The 16,255-nt window shown below is 43.9% G+C and overlaps 1 protein-coding gene across 1 annotated transcript; it reads left to right on the top strand.

Moving 5' to 3' along the window:
• The first annotated feature begins 168 nt into the window (after positions 1 to 168).
• Positions 169 to 3,949, top strand: LOC147635644 (uncharacterized). Its single transcript, XM_086803017.1, has 4 exons — positions 169 to 1,782; positions 2,482 to 2,534; positions 2,720 to 2,760; positions 2,867 to 3,949. Exons 1-4 carry the CDS (start codon positions 643 to 645, stop codon positions 3,748 to 3,750), a joined length of 2,118 nt encoding a protein of 705 aa, XP_086659143.1. The 5' UTR covers positions 169 to 642; the 3' UTR covers positions 3,751 to 3,949.
• The last annotated feature ends 12,306 nt before the right edge of the window (positions 3,950 to 16,255 follow it).

Genomic DNA, 16,255 nt, shown 5'->3' with positions numbered 1-16,255 from the left:
TGGATAAAAACCAGTTTAGTTTGAAGGTTGTCCTTTTTTTTCAATGGTTAGACACACACGCGCGAAAATAAAAACACTTGCATACCATTCACATTTTATTTGTGGGCGTGGACAAGTTAGCACCTGCAACCCATAGAACTACATTTTGACCTAAAATATGATAGGGAGTTTCTTTTTTTTTTTTTTTGCATTTCCTTTATTTTCTTTGGAAGTAAAGTTTGTCTTGGTGAAGTGGTCGTTCAGTTCTTGACCTGTCCCCCCCCCTTCATCTTCACGTTATGCGTTCAGCACAAAAACGGAATGCGAAGCAACCCTGCCCACCTTTTCAGTTGCTTTGGCGACGCTCTCATCCCAACCGTTTTCTCTCGCATCCCCCTCTATTGGCTGCTTTTTGCTCTCGCTACTGCTGCTGCATGGCTCACCGCCCATCTCCCTTTCTAAGCTAAAGAAGCAAATTTAAGGAAACCACTGTATTGGGCCCTCAAAAACGGACAGGGGGTTCTCAAAAAATGAAGAGTTTTTTGCTGAAATGAGAAATTGAACATGGGTTACTGTGAAATTGTGATCAGAATTACATGACTAGATGATATAGATGCTTAATTATGGTTAGAATGGAAAAATTCTACATGATTAGCTGCTAGCATGGCACAGCCAAGTTGTTCCCCTTCACCCAATTCAGAGCGTAAGGGTCTTTGTTTGACTGATGAAACCCTAGCTTCTGACCTACCAGTCTCTTACCTTCTCTCTACGCAGGACATCATTGATCATGAAAATGCACTGGTAGAGGCCATATCTGATGAAGACCGGGTCACTCTCCTGCCCATCATTCGCTTTGCTTTCCCTTCTTTACGAAACACATTGCAGGACCCATTCGCAACTCTACATAACTCCTCTCAACATGGCATTATGGATGGGCTCCATTATGTGAATGGCATGAAAGAGATGCTTTGTAGACATCCCAAGGACATGGAAGGGATGCATCATAGGTTTGCCAATGACATGGCAGGCATACATCACCAATACATGCCTTTGCAGCAATATTTAAATGGCTGTGATGCCCAATATCAGAAAGAAGACAAAATTGGTACTATTACTGATCCTGGATATGGAAGGCCTTATGTTCTATCTAATCCATTCCATACTTCACATGGTAGTTATGCTGCCCAATTCCAAGAAGAACTCAGAAACTTCTCCATGTGTTCTTCTGTGTATGGAGGACTAAGCATTCCAAACTCAATTATCTCTTCAGATTTTACGGCACATGAGGGCCAGTTCAGCATCATCCCATCATGTATTGATATGGAAAGCCCACATCTAGAGGAGTTAAGGGGTTTAGAGTCCCGAGATGATGACATTAACAATGATGTTGATGATGATGATAATGAAGGCGTTGATGTTGATGATCATGATGATGATGTGGACGATGATCATAATGATGATGATGATGATGAACCCTTTCTTGCTTATGGCCATTATAATACAGCAATGTCTGCATCTGACTTGGCATGGCAATCAAGCTGGAGAAATGAACTACAACATTATACAGTGAACTCTACAGATGGCCATTTCCGATTCCCCGAAATCAATCGCAGAAGACGGACGGTCGTCAAGAAGGCAGTAGGGTGGGTTAAGAAGAGAATGTCAACACATCCTTTTACTTCAAGAATAAGGCATAAACGCAAGTGCAGCTTGCCTTGTTGCACAGGTGAAACCGGGGTAAAAAGGAGGAGAATTTCGATATATGGTACAAAGGGACTTGCTAAAAACTCCACAGCGTGTAAGGTATTAAACATTGTCAATACATGCTGTACAATGGCTTATTTTCAGGAAAACATAAGCATCTGCAAAGGCCTTGACCTTAGCATTGTCAATACATGCTGTACAATGGTTTATTTTCAGGAAAACATAAGCAAGGTCTCAACACAAGCATCTGTAAAGGCCTTGAGCTTAGCAATTCCATTAACAATTTTTGTGTCATGTATTTATGTATGTACATATTGTAAGGTATGTACAGTTGTACCTATGCCTGTGTGTGCACACATGCAGATGCATATGTATGTATTTATGTGCATTATTGGTTCCCTTGCTAACAGACTTGCATGTATAAATGACATAGGCATGTGCAGTTGTAAGTGTACCCATGTACATGCATGCAGTGTGTGTGTATTGCTTTGCCTACCAAGAGACTTCCTTGCTTATGCCCCTGTGTGCATGTGCACATATGCACCATGTACATGAGTGTCACTTTGCTGAAGCGTCCTAGCCTACGCCTTTTTATCTGTGTATGTCCTTACCCATGTGTGTGTGTGTGTGTGTGAGAGAGAGAGAGAGAGAGAGAGAGAGAGAGAGAGAGAGAGAGAGAGAGAGAAGTAGGATATACAGTTTGTTTCACAAAAGTATGTATATGCTTGTTATGATTTTGTGTACATGCACGTATCGTTATAGATCTCCTTTCACCAGCATTGTTTGCCTTTCTTACAGCTTCCATCATCCTCAATTGCAAGAATGTCAAAGGAAAAAACAAATGGCTGCAGGTAAAAGTCATCACCATTGCAATATTTTTAGAGACAGTGAGTAATCAAAGCATGGTTTTCAGTCTAGGGATAATCAAAGCATGGTTTTCGGTCTAGGGATAAGCAAAGCATGGTTTTCAGTCTAGGTTTAATCAAAGCATGGTTTCCAGTCTAGGATTAAGGCTAATAGATCCTATCTGGCACAGGCAGTCAAGCGTGGCTAAAACTTTACACACAGATTCTTCAGGTATGAAATGACTGCCTAGCTCTCCACCTTGCATGTTTTAGTTCTCTTCTTTTACCCAAGCCAGTTCAGCCCACAGTTAAGAAAGTAAACTTTTTTTCCTTTTTAGCAAGCAACGAGAGCTCAGCTGACAAGGAGGCCTCACATGTAGCTCGAGAGTGGGTGAACTCACCCTTAACAACTGCTATGATTATAGTGCTTTTGGACTCTGGAAGCCGTGGTGTGACTGCCTGTGAGGCTCTGAGGAGACTGGTAAAACAAGGATATTCAAAGGTTATTGAATTAGACAGCCAAGCACTAGCGGCACAGGTCAAGACAGCTCTCAGAGAGTGTCCAGCCTTCAGAGAGCTTAGGACTCGCAGGTTCATACTAAAGGATCGCAGACGGCTCAAAGACGGGAAACAAAGTATGATCAATGCCTTGCATGAGCAAGCTGCAAATGCTAATGAAGGTTGTGTACAAAACAGCGGATTAGAACCACCAAGAACACAGGAAGGGTGCTGTCAAGAGCTTGCCCAAAGCTTGGGTGCAAATTCCTCCAGCCGAATGAGGTGCCAGGAGCCAGAGCATGGGCTTCCACAATGCCGTAAGACAGACGGAAAGCAATGGCGATGCACTCGAAATGCCAAGCTGGGATTCCTATACTGTGAGCGTCATCAGCAGAAGACAAGGGCAAAGGGTCAATCTCCTTGTAAGAAAGTATATCCCAATAATGTACGCAGTGAGAGATCACATGTGGCTATGGAAGAAGAGAACTCTGAGACTGTGGTGGACAGCTGCTCAGGGCAAAGCACGGAGCAAGATGCAGAGGACGCCGAGCCCATTCGATGTTGCAGAACTGATGGGAGGCATTGGCAGTGCTCCAAGCAAGCTAAGGCGGGGTCCATGTATTGCGAGCATCATCAAAGTCGGCATAAGAAAGGAATGATGAAGGGCAGTAAGCATAGCAATAACAACGGAAGAACCCAAGTATATAGCATGGACCAAACATGATCCTGTGGTTTCCAGTGTGGACAAATTATTGATAACACTGTGCATGTTTTCTGTCAGTGCAGCAGTGCAGCAGCAGTGCAGCTGTATGAGTGCTTGTGTGCATATATGCATATTCAATAGGATGTGTGGGCACACAACTGGGCTTTATGGAGTTTACTGAAAAGCCCATTTATATGAAAGCCTAACAATGATTTTTTAAGGCCCAGATTTAGAAAATTTGGCTACAAAAAGGAATCAAACGTAAAGTTTTTTGGCTATATTAATATCCAAAGTTGCTCCCCAAATTATACTTGGTTTCCTAGAGTCCATCCAGGATATTCAGACCATGCTTTTTGGGCATGTGGTAATTTTGACATCCAGGATATTCTATAAGAATATATATCCTTCTTTAGATTTATAGACGCTCATAACAAATGAACTAGACTAATGTATGGCTAAAAGTGTGCTTTGATAGCCAATGAGGTGATAACTCAAGTGGTGAAGGTGTTTGCGTCTTGGTCCTAGGTTCAAAACCCCCCTTGGTGCTTCCTTGGCGGCATCACCTATGGGTGAATAATTAAGCGCCTACGAGCGCTGAAAATTTGATAACTACAGGAGGATCTTGGACCAAAGGCTAGTCGAAAAAAAAAAGGAAGCATGCTTTGATACCCCTAACTACGTATTTTAAATACCTCTTTGAGATTTTAATTCAAGAAATTGAAAGATATGAAACAAGATAATTTCTTTTTGTTTTTATTGAACAGGGTCTTTGGTTTGAAAATGGGAAGGATCATCTATCATCTTTTTAGATGATTTTACAAAGAAACACTGGAGCTGGTTGCAAGTTTAGGCAATGTGTCCCTTGTATGGCCATAGCCTAGCACACTACATCCACATGGACAACACCATAGCACAACAGTGGGCAGGCTAAGAATACTAAGGCCACTTAAGGTTCAACTATTTGGGTGCGGTAGAGGTGATGGCCATCTTAGTGTGTAAGTTCTAAGCAGCATGAGTCCTAAGAAATCAATATGCTTAGTAACTGCCATCAGCTTCGCCTTATATGGGCCTTTACAAACCAGTGTTGGAACCTCATTTTTTTAACCAAGAAGTGAAAGTTTCCCGAGATTTCCACTTTCGTCTCGCCCGCCCAAATAGGTGAACGGGGAGTCTCCCCCATCCATCTCCCTGGCCGCACATTTTTAGGAGAAAAATCTGGCTCCAACCCTACCATATGTGTAAACTGGCACTCCCTGACCATGATGTGCCTATAGAGGCAAGGAGCATATTCGCGTCTATCTTGCAACACATTGAATAGGGCATGGTCACCCGAAAAAGACCCCCTAAGTTGTAGTTTCCCGAGATTACCACTTTCATCTCGCCCACCCTAGCGGGTGAATGGGAGTCCCATTCACCCTGGCCGCGCATTTTTAGGAGAAAAATCCGGTTCCAATCCTACCAGAGGTGTAAATCCCCTAAGTTATAATGTTTATCACTAGTTTGCATCAGCATGGCTCATCATTCATAGATGTCAGCACAGCAAAGTGCCACATCGTAGTATCGTACACAATCTACCGCATTAGCCATGCCATGTCAGCCGGACAACACCAACATGGCTCGTGCAATGTGCCATGTCAGCGGGTCCACAACAATATGGCTCATGCAATAAGCCATGGCTGAGTGGCTCCATGGGTATGACCATGGGTCATGTAACGTGCCATGTCAGCGATACACACGAATCCGATTGGTCACGTCTCATGCTGCCCAAAAAAGCAAAGAAGAAGAGCAAGCTGGGGTTTCAGACCAACAACACGGGGAGGGATTTGTACCTTGCTTTTTGGATTCCATTGATGTTGTGTGTTCGCGGTTCATCACAGCTGCAGCCCAGTCCATAGCAAAGGCCAACGTGAAAGCGAGATGAGCTCAAGAGCATTTCTTAGCTTCATTGAACAGTGCGTAAAAGCTTTGTTCAACAACAACCAAGCATTTTCTTCACTCTCTATATCTCATATTATATTATATTATATATATAGAGGAAGGGCTTTACTAAGCTTCCACGTGGTAAGAATTCGAAGGTTCAGAGGCCATTTCGAAGTTCGAGGAGAGGTAGACAGTAGACTCCTATTACTTTAGAAATGTGAAAGATATGAAGCTGGGAATCGTATATGTGCAACCCACTAGTAAAACTAATTATAACTAATTCTTACCAAACGGCGGGTGGCCAAAAAAGCAAGTCCTAGTTTCAACCCTTCCCCACGAGGTGCAAGCCTAAAATGGCATTTTTTCCGTACTGTCTCCTACAATGCAACACTTGCGTCAATATTTTTATTAAAAAACTAATTCTTAAAAAATTAAGAGAAAATTTCCCTTCACAAACCAATGGGAGAAGGCTTTCTCCAAGGTTGGTTTGAGAAGGCTTTCTCCAAGATTGCACAAGTTCTAGACTGAGTTGAACCTTTCTTTTCTCGAACCCTAGGCCAAGCAGACATTCACCGTTTTTTTGGGGAGGACAAGGTGTCTGTTGTTTTCACTTAAATTCGATCCCTTCTCCATAATCATTCAAACATCATGGAAACAACCTTTCTGTGGGTTGTTGGAAATGCCAATGAAATGTCATCATGACTACCGACTACAACTTACAATAATGAAGCTCACTATTGTATGGTCACCGTTCTTATGCATAATCATGAATACCATTGGCTAACGAGAGAGAGAGAGAGAGAGAGAGAGAGAGAGAGAGAGAGAGAGAGAGAGCTTGAGGGAGTGCTTGAGGGGTTATCAATAATTGTGCATTATGCCTCTTGTGTTTTTGTATGTGTGTGAGAGAGCTTGAGTGGGAGAGTGAGCCATCTTGTGCCTCTTATGTTTTTACATGTATGTGAGAGAGCTTGAGTGGGAGAGTGAGCCATCTTGTGCCTCTTATGTTTTTACATGTATGTGAGAGAGCTTGAGTGAGAGAGTGAGAGAGCTTGAGTGGGAGAGTGAGCCATCTTGTCTGATGGAGCAACCATGGTACCATTGGAGTGAACAGAGGAGAGGAGAGATGAAACAAAAGTTACACTTCCAAGAGAGCTCAATGCAGGTAACAAATAAGTTCCCTATGATGATTATAATCCTAGCCTAGTTGGAGTGGAAAGGAATAGCTCGTTGTCCTCTCTCTCTTTTGTGCTACTTGATTTGGTAGACTTGTGCGCCCATAGCTTTGTTGAGTGTGGTGTGATAGGTGTGTGAAGAAAGAAAGTGTTTGTATGTGAAAAAGATATATTTTTGGTTACTTCTTTTGCCTCAAAAGGTGAAATTGAAAACTTTGGGGAAACCTTGTCAATGGGTGCCTAACTATGGGTTTCAATTTTGCATTTCATCTTTGTGCATCATATAAATTACTTCATACATGTACCGCATCGAACAACTGTAACGGTATGCCTTCATGAAGATGTCAACCACATGATCTTCAGTGCTGACATATATCAAATCCACATCACCTACTAGAACCTTCTCCCTCACAAAGTGATAATGCATCTCAATGTGCTTCGTCCTAACATCATGATAGACTAGGTTAATGTGGCCAGTTGTATGCTACTCATGTTGTCACAATAAATGACAACGGTATGCCTTCATGAAGATGTCAACCACATGATCTTCGGTGCTGACATATATCAAATCCACATCACCTACTAGAACCTTCTCCCTCACAAAGTGATAATGCATCTCAATGTGCTTCGTCCTAACATCATGATAGACTAGGTTAATGTGGCCAGTTGTATGCTACTCATGTTGTCACAATAAATGACAATGGCCATATCCACAGGCTCACCCATATTATCATTTAGCTTTTGAAACTAAGCCATCTCACAAGTTGCCATAATAGTGCCCCTATACTTTGCCTCTGTACTTGACAAGGCAACTGTCAACTATTTCTTGCTACTCCAACTCACAGTAGCACTCCTGAAAGAAAACATGAAGCGACTGGTAGATCTCCTATCTATGACACTATCACACCCAATCAACATCTGTGTATCCATGTAGATCTATCTATGTGCCAGCCTCGTAGAAAAGTCCATAATCAATTGTAGACTTTATGTCCGAGATATCGAACCACGTCTCCCGAAAATTATCAATACATATGGCAGAAAAAACGCTTTTCTCATATCGAGGTGGAAATGGGAACGGGTGTTCCACATCTTACTTGGATGCCCGGATGGAACAAACACGCTTGATTAATGAACAAAAGAGCGCTAACGACAAAAGCACCGAACAGAGAAAGTGCAAATACAGTTAGTACTTAGCCTTTGATCGTTTGATTGCTACTGACCCCAAGAAGTCAGAGAATTTAATGGGGAACCAATAGAATTATATGTGGCATCTTTTGGCAAAAAAGTTTAATAAGGAATAGTAAAATTAGTTGGTCCAAAAGGAAGAGTAAAATTGATAGGAAAAAGAAACCTTTAACCGTGGTTAAACCTTGAACCACGTGGGGCCCCTAACAACCGCCAGTATAGCCAACTTTTGGGAGATAGGGCCCTCGTCAGTATAGTCAACTTTTGGGAGACAGGGCCCCTGGAGAAATTCATCTCCACCCTTTAACCCATTTATATTCGGCTTCCCTAGTCACATTATGCAGCTTCTACTTTAGCTACATCTTTTGAGCTTAAGTGTTGGTTTTGCATATCTTCACCAAGGTGGCCCAAGCCTTTTTAGGCGTTTGTACATCCTAGTAGACAGACAACCAGTACACGACATTTCTCACACTTTTATATGATGCATTATATGCTATATAAGACAGATCGCTCTTAATCATTTGGTTTGATTTAACTTGTTGATATCACCATCTTCGAGGGGAAAAAGAAGAGGAACTTCTCTCACTTCAACATCTTCTATCGACATGCCAACATGACCAAGCGACAAACCAATTCCATGGATAGTATCCACATTGGGGTCTACATGCAAAACGGTCCCAGTAGCTACCTTGGTATCATTTAACATCAAGGACACTTGTGTCCCTCTTTGGAATTGGGGAGATGCCCATGAGGACGAACAAGTAGCATGAGAAGAAGGAGATTGAATAAGGAAGAAAGAGTCCTAAAAGATATAAGAAAGCAAAAGATAAAAGTAGAGCAAAAAAGTAATCAATATAAATAGAGGAGACTTGAAATTAGAGAAAGAAGGAACAAAGAAGAAGAGAGGAGAGGGAAGAAACAATGAAGAAAAGAGAAAGGAGAGGAGAGGAAAAGGAAGAGAGAGAGAGAGAGAGAGAGAGAGAGAGAGAGAGAGAGAGAGAGAGAGAGAGAGAGAGAGAAATGAAATGATATATTAACGTCTCTAAGAGGCCATAATGGCCTATGAGACCAAAATTGAGAGGACATCTGAAGTTGGTGTCTCATCAAAGAGAACAACGAAATGAAACTAAAAAGTATAATAAACTGATTGTCTTACAGTTATAAAAACTGTAAGTAAGACTCCTAGATGATACTGAGTAGAAAATACTGGAAAATGTATATCAAGTAGATCCATGTATGCTGATTAGTTTTGAAGTGCTACCCTCTCCTCAGATCAAATATCTCCGCCATGGGGCTGTCTAGAATGGAGAGGTCGTAGAAGCGAGGTAGGCACCTCCAATGCCAAGCAATAATGGCTCTGATCTGGCGATGGTGAGGATGCCGTGGTCGGGATCCTGGTGGGCGTGGCCAATGATCACAACATAAGATGAGTGCTCTACTAGTGGTGACTCCCTGGGAGCATGGTCGATGCCTTGATGGCCCAATGGAGGAGGTATCAGGAGGTGTGTGGGCTGGGTTGCTGGTGCTAGTGCTGGTGCCGAAGAAAAAAATTGTCAGGATCCGCTGTCTAGGTACATCATGCCTCGGTCTCCTGTCTGCCACCAAGAGGGTCTCTCTGTGTCTCCTGAGCTCAAGTAGGATCAATCCCAGGCATCTCTGATCCTCAAACTCCATGACCCTGCGTAACAGCCCAAAACCCTCTCGGAAGAGGCAGTGGTATCTCCCTCGGATCTCATAATAGACTGTACATTGGCAAATGTAGTGCTCCTCTGTCTCTGCCTCCTGGTAGCATAGCTGACAAATGCAGTCATCCAAGATCTGATGCACATATCGCCCTGTCTCTATCCGCAGCTGGTGTGATGAGGTCCAGATCTGTCCAATGGCACAACGTATCCTATGTGATAGGTGTACATCCATGTATGCCGGGCGGGTGATGAAATCATCTAGTGAGAGGTGTAGAAAATGGCTCTTGTAATGAGCCATTTTCGTGCCTAAGGGCTCAAGGGGACTAGTCCATGTCCTCTTTGTGTCCACTCTGATGATATCCATCCTAATCACGTGGTTTTGCTCTAAGCGGGTGAGATCCGAAATTGGACAATCCAAACTGTAAGGGTGGTAGTGCCTCTATCCGCAAACCATTTAGGTCAAACCATGATCTCATCTAAGCATACCAGTAATGAGTATCTCCATCCTCTGCCAACTGTATGGATGAGGTCAATGCCAATCGGGAGTACCTCTGCCGAGGGAGCTCTCATAATCGCTGTGAAAAGGTAACAGCCTGGAATAGGGCCTCGGTCACTACTGGTGGTAACAACCTGGAATAGGGCCTCAATCACTACTGGTAACAGCCTGGAATAGGGCCTCAATCACTACTGGTAACAGCCTGGAATAGGGCCTCGGTCACTACTGGTGCGGCACCCAGCTCAACCCGAACAATCTCATGTGGTACGATGATTTGCTCCGAATCATGCGGGGAAATCATCATAATTAGTGGTCTTTCCATTTGCCTCCATCCCTCATCTGTCCCTCTCTGAGATCTGTGATGTATGCTGGGGCCCCAAATTGGAGCTCCGTACAGGAGGGTTGGTGTGACAAGCGTATCAAATAGCCACAACTTGGTGCGCAGCTCTCCTGAAACTGTATGTGTGCACACTGCCTCTCAAGTTCCCCCAAGGCTGCATGCCCTCAAGCTAATTTAGCTGATGTTGCCTCCTTCAGGAAGAAACGCGGTCCTGTGAAAGTAACTCCCAAGTAGACATATGACCTGATGTACTCAACCAGCTCCCCTCAGAAAGTGAACCGAGGCTTTGATCTCGTCACCCGTGCCTATGCGGTGTTAAACACCATAACCTTGGTTTTCCCAAGGTTCACTGTCAAATCTCTATCCGCACATAATGCATGTAATGCATCCAGACATCTTTGTAATCCCTCCGAAGAGTGTGAGATTAGAACAATATCATCAACATATAACAAGATGGGTATCAACACCCCTGCCAGGCATGCCCCTGGGCCTCCCAATCTCTCTACATAATCGGAGACCACATCAATATACAGTCCAAAGAGGGTGGACGATAGTGTGCATCCCTGCTTCACCACTATCGTGTTGGTCACCATATCGAATAGTCCGCCTGAAGCTCGGACTTTGCCATCACACACTCATACAAAGCATATATCCCCCGTTGCATATCCTCAAGTACCTCAATGTCTTGTAATATGTGTATAAGCCTGGCACGCGGTAGGGTATCGAAGGCTTTGCGGAAGTCCACAAAGCAGCAGTATATCCTTCTCTTCTGTGCCCTGCCCTCTTCAATAAGTGCTCGAAGTGTCAGTATGTGATCCAAGGTAGTAAATCCTCTCGTGAAGCGGCCTGTCCATGTGCTCGATGGCCATGCCTCTCTGCCCAGCGGCTCAGCTCTGACTCCAATATAGAGCCATATAGTTTGGCCAAGTAATGACCAATCATGATCGTCCTGTAGTTGCTGGTACCATGGGGTCCCCACTCTTAAAGAGTGGTACAATGATATGCTATGTCCAGCTTGCCGAGAAACCCTCCACAAATGGCACGATTAAACACATGTACGATGAGCGGAGCCAAAGTGTCGCGCTCATATGAGAAGTGCTCTCCAACTAGCCCATCATGATCCTGTACCTTTCCATTCTGTAACCTGTGTATCGTATCTAGCACCATCCGCATAGGAAAAAAGGTGCTGCTAGTCGGTCTAGCTCCCAGTTGAGGGGGTGGGGGGGCTATCCTGGTGCATCATATAGCTCTTTAGCATAAGCATGCAGTAATCGGAGTACCAAGTTGTCTCTCCTGAAACATCTTCCATGCCCTCTTGCTGTCCTTCCCTAGGAAGAGTTGGTAGATCTCCTCCTCTAGCTTAGCGAGGTAGGCTCATTTCTTCCTCCACACAAGGCATCGAAAGATCATCCTGGCCTGTCTATGCGTGTAAGTCCCAATGGTAATCTCATGCTATAGCTGTGCTCATGTCTCACAACACTCATCATCATACCAACTGTTTTGTGGGGCAGTGCTGTGGGGGGTGGAAGGGATCATAGTGCTGTGGGGGGGTGGAAGGGATCATAGTGCAGGGAAACACATATGAGGCGGATGCATGTAGTACACCTGCCAATCCTCTCGTAATCTCGTCCAGAGGGCTATGCGGGTCTAAAGCAAACAAGCCATCAGATAACTGCATCTCGGTAAACCCCAACTATCTCATGTGTAAACTGATATCTCGGGTACCTAGGTAGATGAGTGGCTGGCCCATCTCTCGGGGATCTACCTACTAGTGTGAAGCTCAAGTATGCATGATCGACTACTATGCCAATGGGCTGACTGGAAATCATGAAACCCCACACATCAGTTATTAATGAAGGAGATCCCATCAAGTAGTCCACTATGCTCACTCCCCCTTTAGAGTTCCAGTGTGTGAGAGCATGTGATCCTTGCCATCTCGATAGGCCATTCTATATGAACAACCCATGTGCACTCCCGAGTGTGAGAAAATGCCTACCATAATCTGTAATCTCCCCCTCATCATGTGCTGATCCTCTGTCGTGATCTCTCGGTACATAGCCTCTTGAGTATCATACAGCTCTGTCTGCTCTGTGCTTGTACGTGCATTACAGTCTCCCAATAGTAATATGTCTCCCATGCTGGCAAACCTCATGATATCATCATATAGTGGCGTATAGGGCAACTCTCCTGATGGTGCAAACCTGGTGGGCTGGGGGAAAGTAGCATACTGCCACATATAGCTCGCGGAGCGCCTCGTTACATATTCGGACCCACATCTACCTCGCATCTGCATCTCTATGTACCACATGTATTTTGTCACAAAGCTCCTCCCTGAAAAGTATTGCCTTTCCTCCAGATCCTCTGGTGCCTCCCACTGTGTGTGGCTAAGGGGGGTGGAGCACTAATTCCCATCTATAACCCCGCATGTCAGGAAGCCTCTTGTTTGTGCCACTGATGGGTCTTTGTATACATAGTAATATCATTGTGTCTGAAAGTATCCTCAAAGTATCCTGTATCTATTCTAAGGGCTGCATTGCAATTCCACACTGTGAATCGTCTCATAGGCCGTGCACCTCAGGCGGGCCTCCTCTCCGTAAACGATGACTCGGCCATCTTTGTATGCTGCCCATTTTCCCTCTTTCCTTGCCTCAAGCACACACGGCATGTGCTCCTTCCAGTGTGCTATCTGTGTCGGTGTAAGGTCCTCATCCTTCTTCTTCTCCAAGTCACCAAACCTGATGTGATCAATATCTTTGCCCTAGTTTCATCACTCGCCATGCTCCAGGGGGTACATCAGTGGGCTCAAATTTTTGTTGCAAGAGCTTTTGCATCCTCTTGGGGATTTCCCTTATCTTCCCACCCAACTACGCATACATGTATGGCACGTGCCCGTCTCTTGGCTTCCTCTTCCAATGTAGCATTCATTACCTCTACTTTATTGACTGGTGTATCCTTCTGCTTTTTTACTACTTTAATCCATGGGCTGACTTCCTCAATTTGTTTCTTTGTGGCACTGGTAATTTCAGCCCATGAATTCATTTCCTTCTCACCTGCAACCACTTTTGCCTTACATGATTCCAAAGTGTTTTGCATTTCTGTGATGTCTTTTTCGCAATCAACCATACATGTCTTCAAAGTGCCTTCATACAATGTAACTGTTGTGCCGATCTCCCCGAGCATGTCATCCTTCCATTTCTACATCTCTTTTTTCATTTCCGTGTGCATCAAGGCTTGGGCTAATTCCATCTCAACCCGTACTTGGGCTTGCATTTCTCCATATCTCTTCCTTCACCGTTTCGTATATCACTATGTGTGTGTGTGTGTGTGTGTGAGAGAGAGAGAGAGAGAGAGAGAGAGAGAGAGAGAGAGAGAGGGCTATCCTTTTAGGGTTTAGGAAGGAAGAGAGTGTGTGAGAGAGAGGGAGAGGGGACTGTTGTGTACAATAATGTATACAAATTTGGGGTCCGCGGCGCGATTCGGGCACGTTTTGGGCATCGCAAGGTTTTTGCAAACGTTCTAGAGAGGCATCATTTCGGATTGGTTCTGCTTGATTTTGGGTGTTTGGGCTATGTAGTGGTAAAGATTTGGTGTGCAGCAGCATCTACAGTGTCTTCAACAACATCGACCATCACTCTTTTGCCAATAACACTCTATTCTCTACTCTGTGTTATTTTTCATACACTTTGCAGGTGATTCAGTCAGTTGGCAGCCATCCAGGGTTGCGTTTAGTGAATACTGAGTACTTACAGTGTGTTGAAAGATTTTTATCTGGTAGAAATTCATGGCTGGCAGTAGTGATGTATTCAACATGTTGTCTGTTGAGGATAAACTTGATGGGACTAACTACCCATTGTGGTCCTATATGATGAGGCATGTACTGGTTGCTAAAGGCCTTTGGAATGTGGTCAATGGTAGTGAAACTTGTCCTGTTTCACAACTACCAGTGCAGCCAGGTGCGCGGTAGGTACATCTAAAGTAGAATCTGATACATATGTGGCTCCTCCACATGCACCACCAGTACCTCCCACTACTGCTCAAATGAGATGGGATGGAAGAGATGCACAGGCACATGCATTGCTTGCACTTTCTGTGAAGCGAAGCATTATTCCTCATATTCAGTCATGTAAGACTTCAAAACATGCATGGGATGCACTTGCTGCATTATACCACGTGCGCAATGAAGCACGTGTTGCATATCTATGCAAATAGTTGGAGTCTGAGTACATGAATGAGGGAGACTCAATGGACAGCTTCTTGACCAAGATCAAAGATTTTAAGGAGTAGCTTGCTAGTGTGGATGAGGTATATCCTAATAGTACATTGGTGCCCACAGTTCTCAATGCATTGCCGGATTCCTATCAGAGTTTTGCCTCTACCCTTAGACTCATGTGATGAAGGGAAATCCAAATGCCCTTACATTTGATGAGCTAGATTAAGTACTCTTGCAAGAAGAGTAGTCTAGGCAAAACAGATTCAATACTGTTGCAAGAAGAGCAGTCTAGGCAAAACAGATCGAATATGTGAGTTGGTGACCAAGCTTTTGTTGCCAATTAGAAAGGCAAAGGTAAAGCTTCTTTGCATGGTGGCTATAAGCTAAAATCAGAATCCAGAAATTATAGCTTATACATAGTGATGTGTGTGGTCCTATGAGTACACCATCTATTGGGGGACATCTCTACTTCGTCACTTTTATTGACGACTACTCCAGATATAGCTGGGTGTATCCATTAAAGCAGAAGTAAAAGGTTTTTATGTGCTTTAGGCTCTTCGTATCCATGGCTGAAAATGCATGTGAATGTAAAGTTAGCACCCTTCATTCAAATCGAGGGGGAGAGTATATGTCCAAAGAATTTCATGCATATATGGCTGAAAAAGGCATAAGGCATCAATGTATAGTGTCATACACACCTCAGCAAAATGGTGTGGCTGAGGGGAAGAACATGTCTCTCATGGCGATGGCACGATGTATGGTGAAAGCCCAAGATTTACCTCATGGTTTTTGGTTAGAGGCAACTATGTGCGCAAACTATGTGTTGAACAAATGCCCTACCAAGGCCTTGCAGTCTAAAACTCCTTATGAAACTTGGCATGACAGGAAGCCTTTTGTGGCTCATTTGCGTGTTTTTGGTTGTCTTGCTTATGCTCTTGTGCCTGAGCAACAATGCAGTAAGCTTGATGATAAGGTAGTTAAATGCATATTCGTGGGATTCAATTCAGAAAGCAAGGGACATAGACTCTACCATCTGGCCTCAAAGCGGATTTTGGTAAGTAGAGATTTTTTTGTCGAAAACTCAGTTCAACCCATGCTTTCATGCAAAAAATAGCAAAATATATGCTCACACAGGACATGTTTGATTCGCTCCTACCTTTGTTTAATGGAGGGCAGCCATATGTAGAGCAATTGAATGCTCAACCAAGTGCTGAAATTCAGCCTTTGTAGGTGCAAAATCAGCCTTTTGATGAGGCAATTATTAAGGATGTATTGGATGAGGAGAGAGCAGCCATAGAAGAATCTAGGTGTATGCCAAAATGGCTTGTGCAGACATTGAGGGATAGCAAGTTGGCAGCTCCTTTACCTAGCAGAACTCATGCAGGTTCTCATCATGGCAGATTATCCTCATGTGGATCATGTTCTCATTTCTACTTTATGTAATGAGGAGGAACCTGTTTTCTTTGAGGGTTTTCTTTGAGGAAGCACAGGATGATGATCATTGGATGCATGCTATTA

Source organism: Cibotium barometz, chromosome 9 (genome assembly GCF_041138505.1).
Source record: "Cibotium barometz isolate CiBa-2024 chromosome 9, ASM4113850v1, whole genome shotgun sequence".
Classification (NCBI taxonomy): domain Eukaryota; kingdom Viridiplantae; phylum Streptophyta; class Polypodiopsida; order Cyatheales; family Cibotiaceae; genus Cibotium; species Cibotium barometz.
Note: the sequence above shows the minus strand (reverse complement) of the source record. Positions and strands in the feature narration are given on the sequence as shown.